This window comes from Centrocercus urophasianus, unplaced genomic scaffold (genome assembly GCF_019232065.1).
Source record: "Centrocercus urophasianus isolate 14NV4802_14NV808 unplaced genomic scaffold, USGS_Curo_1.0 seq_35, whole genome shotgun sequence".
In the NCBI taxonomy this organism is placed as follows: domain Eukaryota; kingdom Metazoa; phylum Chordata; class Aves; order Galliformes; family Phasianidae; genus Centrocercus; species Centrocercus urophasianus.
Window position 1 is genome coordinate 7,599,811 of NW_024884922.1, and position 8,546 is coordinate 7,608,356.

Genomic DNA, 8,546 nt, shown 5'->3' on the forward strand with positions numbered 1-8,546 from the left:
ACCAACAGGTATCGTGGGCAGCACCGGTCATGGTGCAGGATGGGGAAAAGTGGAATGAACCAGCACAAAGCAGGAAGGTGTCGTTTGGTTTTGATCAGGATTTATTTCAGGTCCTGGGGATGTCTTGGTCCTTGGGAAAGTGAGAGTTCTAAATGGAAGAAGTCAAAGTGCAATTGCACACTCTTCTTTTTTCAACTGTAATTAGCTTAAGGTATTAATATAAAAAGTAGGTAGCTGCATCTAATGATTTCTGTGTGTGTGTGCGTGTAATCTGAACCATCTGCCTCTAGATATTAAGGAGTTCACTCTTTAATCCAGATTATGGCTGACAAACTGGTTTTGGCATTCACGTTTCACTAGCACTGTGCCCCTGAGGAGCTGCCGTGGCTGTAGAAACTCTCCTGCTTGCGACTGTTGATTTTGGAAATTACTCTTCTGTTTGTTGGTTGGTTTTGGCTTTCCCGTGGTGGTTTGCTCGTAGCTCCTTTCTTCTTAAGGATGGCCTTCCTGATGAAAAGCATGCTGAGCAACCAGGTGAAGAATCTGGGGCTTGGAGGTGGAGGAGAAGAAAGCAAAGAAGAAAGCACTCCTTCTGACCCAGCAGCTGCTGCAGGAATGACCAGAGAGGAGTATGAGGAGTACCAAAAGCAAATGGTTGAGGAGAAGTGAGTACCAGTTCCCTTATCAGCAGCATGGGGCTGCGTCTTTGTGACCTTGGGCAGGTAGAGAGATCCCAAGAGGAAACCCAAACGTCAGCTCTCCCCTCCACCGCTGTTTTAAATAGGGCAATCTTTGCTAGAGGCTTCCCAAACAGCAGCTCACCAACTGCAGATGGTAAAATGCTGTGTTTGCCCTTTCCCCCCCCATTCTCTGACTCTCCCTCTCTCCTCTGCTCCCTCTGCCCTCTCCTCAGCTGGATCCAATCCGAACAGAGGTTGTTTCATCAACCACATTTTCCCATAGGTGTGAGGATGGTTGTGGTGCAGGAATGAATTCTCACAGGGCATGATTTGTTCTCCTGCAACTCTGTGCAGAGTAAACTTCTCTTTATCCATGTTGATCGTGGCAGATGTAGAAAAAGTAATGCGTGCTGTGCCACAAGGGTGATGTTGACCTAGAGGAAAGTTGTTAAATGGTTTCTTTCTATTGCTGCACTTTTCATTACTTTTTGTAAATTCAGCTTAAATCGATCAGCCCTTCACAACTGGTTAAATTCCACAAATGTTATTTATTTTTCTGTATGAAAACGGGAGTAAATCAGAGGACTTTTAGCATGTGGGAGTTCAAATCGTGCATAATTATGGAGAAAACAATTGACTTTTAAATCTGAGATGCATCTGTTCTTCTAATGATCAATTACATAATGATTGTGTAAATCCTCTGTGTAAGACGATTATAGGTGAAAGGTTAATGACCGGTGGAATCTGAGGTATCCAGGTCTGTATTTAGCAGCAGCCCTTTCTATCATATCACCTCAAACAGGTATCAGTTGATCTGGAATAAAATACAGGATATTTTGCTTCACATTTTTGTCATCAGCTGCGGGTGGAAGGGCTCTCTGCTGAGGCTGGAGAGCAAACCAGGGTCGCTGGGATGGGGAAAACTCTTGTAAAGAGTATTATTTGTACCAGAGTGGTGTGTCTTCACATACAGAAATGTGCTGAGGAGCCAGTGCAGGAGTGCTTCAGTTTGGAAGATGGGAATTACTGTCAGAAAGCAGTTTGCTGAGGACAGTCCATGCTGTGGGGTTATGTAAGAGAAGTCAGGGAGGTGACGAGCTCTGCTGGAGTCATGGCCTTTGATACACGGATGTCCTGGCGTTGGCCAGGATTCTGTGCTTTTTTGGCCTTTTGATGCATTCATTTATTTTTATAATGCAACAAAGCTCACCAGAAAGGCAGGGATTGCTGTTTCTTAGGAGAACATGCAGTTCAGAGGAGCAAACAGGTGTTTTCTGCTGGCAATCTCCAGCATTAAGGGCAAGGAGCCACCAGTTAGTGCTGCACACCTGCTCCTGGCTGTCATGCAACAGCCCCTATACCTGGCTCCTGTAGCTGCAGCACTTTGCCTCCCATAATTAAACCTTGCAGCATAACAGGACCCGGGTGATGGGGGAAGGTTGCCAAGTCTTCCAGCAACATCAGAGCAAGTGAAAAGCTCAGGTCGAGCAGAGAATCCCCCCCTTCCACTTCTCACAGGCATCACTAGAAGGGATGTGATGTCCCAGAGGGGGCATTCCCAACACTGTACGACCACTGACTGCTCCTGTGGAGGAGTGGCCGAGGAAGAGAAAGGCTGAGAACGAATGGGAAAACAGGCCACTAGCATACAAACCTTCTCTTCACAACCATCCCCCTAATTTCTGGCTGAATGATGCTTAAGTTGGCTTCCAGCTAATGAGAACCGGAAAGGAAAAAAATCCAAAAACTCATTTGCAAAAGGGGAGGGAAAATAAATAACATTTCATCTTGCAAGTAGTTTGGATGTTGGCTGGAGCACAACAAATTTTTGGCTGAAGATTCCTATGAAAAAGGAAGGGGGGGAGAAGGTGGGGGAGAAGAACATTCAACATCACCTCACAGAATGGCCAGGGTTGGAAGGGACCTCAAGGATCACAAAGCTCCAACCCCCTGCCACACGCAGGGCCACCAACCTCCACATTTCATAGCAGCCCAGGCTGCCCAGGGCCCCATCCAACCTGGCCTTGAACACCTCCAGGGATGGACGGGGCATCACAGCCTTTCTGGGCAGCTGTTCCAGCACCTCACCACTCTCATAGCAAAGAACTTCCCCTGACATCCAATCCAAACCTCCCCTCCTTAAGCTTAAAACCATTCCCCCGTGTCCTATCACTATCTACCCTTTCCAAGAGTTGATTCCCCTCCTGCTTATAACAATTTTTAAAAACAGAAAGTACACGTCATCAGATATCTTTGAACACATACAGTGTGCAAATAGATATAAGTGATCTAAGCAAGAATCTCACATTCAATGAGTGCATTTTATAAAATTGCAGCTAGAGGAAGCTCTTTTCCATAGAGGAGAAACTGGCATGTGCAGTGATAGGGAGTTCTGGGGCAATGAATGGGTTCAGAAGAGACTGGGAGGAGTTGGAGCTGGCAGAGGGCACCCAGGGCTGTTGACGATGTAGGGACAATTTCCAGCTCCAGCAATTCCTCAGCTACTGATTTTGGGATTAAAGCCCCCGACATCACTTTGTTGTTATCACTTCTTTTGTGCCTTTGGGCAAGTTAGATAACCTTAGGGGGAACTGCTGCACCCAACCTTCTGTAGCCCAGCAGCTGCCTCAGGGTAAAGGACAGCCATTTTATCAGTGTCTCGAAGAAACAACTTTTTTTCCCTTCTTATTTTCCAGGATGGAAAGAGATGCGGCGTTTGCACAAAAGAAGGCGGAAAGAGCCTGCCTGAGGGTTCACCTGAGAGAGAAGTACCGACTGCCCAAGGTAAGGCGCAGCTCACAGCCCTGCCTCAGCCCAGCGGCTGCGCGTGGAGCAGACAGCTCTGCATCACAGAGCCTGGAAGCAGCTCCTGCCTTTGTCAGTGGGATGGCACTGCAGCACGGGACGCAAAGGGGCCCCAGGTGACATTTCTTGTAGAGTCATCACAGAACGGTTTGGGTGGGAAGGGACCCCTAAAGGCCATCAGGTCGCACTCCCTGCAGTGCACAGGGACACCCGCAGCTCCAGCAGTGCTCAGAGCCCATCCAGCCCGACCTCAGCTGTCTGCAGGGATGAGGCAACACCAGCCTTTCTGTGCAGCCTGTGCCAGGGCCTCACTGCCCTTATTGTAAAGGGCTTCCTCCTTGTATCCAGTCCACATCTCTCCTCTTCCAGTTTGAAACCACTTCCCCTTGTCCTATCGCAGCAGACCCTGCTAAAGAGTCTGTCCCCTTCCTCCCTATACTCCCTTCAGATATTGAAAGGCCACTCTCAAGTCTCCCTGGAGCCCTCTTTTCTACCTGGTCACTGCTTTAGATCCGTTTTTCCCACTCAGTAGATGAATTGTATGCTTGTAGTTATCTCCGTAACATTAGGTCTGAAATAAGAGAGCAGACAAGCTGGATCTCTGCTCAGATCCAGCCCTACCAGCAGTGTGCACGGCTGTAACTCAGCAACAACACCGGTTAAAAAACAAAACAATGCAAAAACACCCTGAAAGCAAACAGGGAAAACCACTGAAAAGTCTTCTACACTTGCTGTCTCCAAAATTCAGAATACAGATTTGTACCATTGTCCTCCTAGAAGTGGAAGCAGTCCTGCCCTGTCCTTTTCTTCTTTAACACTGCTGATACTGTAAAGTACTCCCAGGGAAACCGAAGCACAGAGAGCAGAAATAGCAAGGCACAAACCTGCAGGTTTCCTAACAGCAAGCAAAGCTTTGCTGGCTCCCAAATCAGATCAGAGAGCTGGGACAGAAAGTATGGGAGCGATCCGTCCTCACAGCAGAGAGGACCATCAGCAACATGCTGACAGAAATCCATGCTGCTTCGTGTCATAATTGGCCAGAGGAGGAATTCAATGGCTGTTCAGGGTGTTGAAAGGGAAGCTCACAATGAGGAACTGGAGGGAGAGCTGGTGATGTGGGCAGTGCCGTGGTGCGGGGTGGGAGGGAAGGGAAGGAAAGCCCTCTCCGTCTCTGTGGGGTGCAGGTGAGTGGCTCCAAATGGACTGCTGCTGCCCAGGAAATGGCCTCAGAGGCATCGCAGGTGGGTCGCTGGAAACGTCAGTGGAGCCACGGAGGGGAAACAGGTGGTTGAGGAATCATTAGGAAGGGAATAGATGGCGAAACCAGAAAACGTTATTGGACGGCAGCAGCTGCCTTTAGCAACTTGAAGTTGTAATGCGGTTTTGATTGTTCTGTCTCAAAATAACGGTAAGAGAACAGCAAAAGTGATGAAATACCAAACAACCTTGGCACAGGAGCGTCAGATGTGAGGGGATATGATGGATGTGTGTCAGACCAGGAGTGTCATGAAGGCACTAAATAAGGAACCGTTACACCACTGTTTCCAAACACCAGATGGGATGGAAAGTATTCCGCAGGACGTCTCCATCAGCAGTGGCAGTCAGGGTGCTAACATCAGGCTAGGTGCCTGGCTTTTGCTGTTCTTTAGAGGAGAGGAATCCCATTCCTGTTCCCTCTGGAAATACAAAAAAATATGAAACAATTCCCCCATTCGTTATTCTCTCCCCACCCCCCCAAACAAAAAACCCCAAAACCCAAAGGGCATTGTTTTCCACTTTCTGCAATATCTCCACGTTATCTGCAATCATTTAATCGTGATATACTGTGCACTTCGGGACTCCCCACAACCTGAGATTCTCCTCTGGGCCACAGAAATGAAACCCCTCTCTGTTCACCCAAGTAGGTCTGTGGCATTTGGTTTTGCTTTTCTGTTTTGTTCGAACCTCCCTGCACTGTTAGCTCTGACACAGAGCACTCAACCCAAAGCAGCCATGTGGGGACACTCATCAGTGCAAAGAGATCAGCACCTCAAGTCTCATCCATCCAAACCTCCTGAGAACAACGTCATTATCCACTCCACGTTCTGATTGCTCATCTTCCTCAGCTTCCTGCTTCTCCCTTTGCAGATAATGCCGTGACCTTGTGATCTGTGCAGTCTCTGTGTTTTTCTCGCTTCATTTCTTGCAGTCAGCTCAGTTCAGGGCTTCCTTTTCCGTTGATCCCATGAAGATGCAGACTTTTCTGTCTAATGCCCTTGTATCACCCTGCTTCCAAATAGGATGAACTGGGATGCGTTTAACTGAAGTCCTGTTCCTGGCTCTGCTGTGCATAACTACAAAGGTACTCATGTGCTGAACATTAAGGAATTTCAAGAATATAAATCATAGGATCATCAGGGTTGGAAAAGACCTCTAAGGTCACAAAGTCCAACTGTCCAACTACCACCACTACTGACCATTAAACCCTGTTCCTTAGTCCCTTATCTACATGCTCCAGGGCTGGTGACCCCACCACCTCCCTGGGCAGCCCATTCCAGTGCCCGACCACTCCTTTAAAGAAGAAGTATTCCCTAAAATGCAACCTGGTGCAAGTTGAGGCCATTCCCTCTCATCCAATTGCTGGTCACACAGGAGCAGAATCCAACTCCGCTCCCCCTGCCATCACAAAGTCCTTTCAGGAGCTGTGGGGCACGATGTGGTCTTCTACTCCAAAATGTCCCATCCCATTTCCTCAGTTGCTCCCATAGCACTGTGCCCCAGACCCCTCTCAGCTCCATTCCCCTCTCAGGACAAACTCCAGGGCCTCCATGTCTTTCTTGCTGTGAGGGCATCAAAGAGCCCATATTCCTCGTTAATTCGGAGCCCAAGTAGTTAAAATCCTGGCTTTTGTTTCTGTGTAATTACAATATTCTATTAGTACGTGTCTCACATTTCCCAGCCCCTCCTGTTTTGTGGTGAGGCATTTAATTGGGGTGATGGCCCAAGCCAGGGGTGAGAACAACCCGTGCAACTTTTTAGTCTCTACATTAATTCAGCAGCAGTCATGAAATTAACTATCAAGACCAACACATTTTGGGCGCGTGTCCAACACATATAAGGCGTCCTCAGTTAACAAATTATTAATACTCCAATGTATTTCATTCATAAAGGCTCAAGGGCTGCTATCAGAGCAGGGAATAGCAAGACACCCCAAAACCCGTGGGCATCTGCCCCATTGTGACCCAGGTCGAAGAAAAACCGAGGGGAAACCCTTCTGGGAGCTGTCAGCTCTCATGATTTTAGCTTTGACAGAGCACAGGCCCTGCAAAGTGGTCGTGTGAGGCTGCAGTGTGGATCCTGCCTGCTGACACCCACCAGAGGGATGCGCTGTAAGGGAGCCAGGGAGACAGAAGTGAGGTTGTATGAGGCTGTCCTGCTGCGTGGACAGGCTCTGCCATCTGATGGCTGCTGCTGTCCTAATCCATGCTACATCCTTCACTGGCCATCGATTACCCGAAAAAAGTGCTGCAATTTTATCTGATCCCCCCTTTCATCTCAACACTGGTTTCACTGGGATCACTGTGTTACAAAGGCCTATCTGCAGCCCAAAATTACCAAAGGAAAAGACTTTGCAAGCATTTCTTCTTTCTCCTCTGCATGGTTCAAAGGGAGCCATATCTTTCTTTTCTTCTCTTCCTTTCTCCTTCTTTTCTTTCCCCCCTTTTCTCCCCCTTCTTCTTTTCATTTTCTTCTTTTTTCCTTCTCTTCCTTTTTCTTCTCTTCTTTTTCTTTTCTTCCTTTTTTTCCTTTTCTTCTTCTTCTTTTTTTTTTCCTTTCTTTTCTTCTTTAAGTTGGTCACAATATTTTCACTGAAAATTTTACAACAATTCCATTTAAAAGAAAACTTTGTGAAGTCATTTTCCTTATGGAAAGAAAAGATATCTAAAAGATATTATTTAAAAAAAAAAAAAAAAAAACAACCACATGTATTATTTTAAAACAGGTGGGGCTTTTTGATGCCAGAACCTTTAGGTAGCAAAAATACCCCATGCCATATTTCTACAGAAACGGGGTGTTTTTTGTGTGTGAAAAACTGCTGTCAACCTAAGCAGCAATATTAAGCACCTTTGTGCCAATGGTTTGCTGTTGCCTTTTTGAACAGAGGGAAGAATCCCACCTGGCCAAAGGCAGCGAAGGTGTTTTGTGTAGTTTCTTACACTTAGTATGGAAGGAATGTGAGAAAATGAGTGGCCAGGATCCCTCAGCAGCTTGGCCTTGTGTCTGCTGCTCCTCATGAAGGGCTGACCGCCTCTGGTTTGGCAGAAACATCCCCTCACATTGAGATGATGGGCCTTGCTTCCCTGCACGTAACTGCAGGAGAACAAAGGTGTGACTCTGGCTGAGATGAGGCTGTGAGAGCCGGGGGGAAGAGCCCAGTGGAACTCGTGAACTGGAGCAGGAGCTGCAGGAGGACCTGAGATCAATGGAAGTCCTGCTATGAAGAATGCCTGCACGACGTTCTGAATAACAGGAGAGACCTCGGTGCTGCCCTCTTCCAGCAGTCTGATGTGGCACTGCTCGCAATCACCAAGCATTGCTCTGAAAACGGCATTTATTTCGATTCCTGTCCTGATTCTCCGCAGCCTCACCCACAGGAGCCCAAACATTCGTGTTTTAAACCACCTTTTTTTTTTCCGACGGAGTTGGAGATGCCGAGTCCATTCCGGAGCGCCCAGCAGCCCTCTAGTGCCGTGCTCGTGGAACTGCATGGCTCTTCCCTGCACAAACAGCGCAACGCGAAGCGAAGCTGCCGTTGGGTTGAGCAGCGAACCAGCCTCGTGACTTAGAGAAAGCAGTGCCATCTGTACTGAGACAGCCTGGAGCCCTGGTTGGTAACCTGGGATGGAAAAGACGCTTTTCTCTAAGAGAAATAAAGAGGTTTTTGCAGAGCGGACGTCGCTCACTGACTTTCCAAGGGAGCGGAGTGTTATACCTAGAGAGCAGGAGAGGATGTTTTGAAACAGGTAGGAGGGAAAGGAGAGGAGAGGAGAGGAGAGGAGAGGAGAGGAGAGGAGAGGAGAG

General features: G+C 47.8%; 1 protein-coding gene across 1 annotated transcript; it reads left to right on the top strand.

Moving 5' to 3' along the window:
- Positions 1 to 498: 498 nt before the first annotated feature.
- On the top strand, positions 499 to 5,624 carry CPLX4 (complexin 4). The gene is made up of 3 exons (XM_042831138.1): positions 499 to 665; positions 3,377 to 3,464; positions 5,613 to 5,624. Exons 1-3 carry the CDS (start codon positions 499 to 501, stop codon positions 5,622 to 5,624), a joined length of 267 nt encoding a protein of 88 aa, XP_042687072.1.
- The last annotated feature ends 2,922 nt before the right edge of the window (positions 5,625 to 8,546 follow it).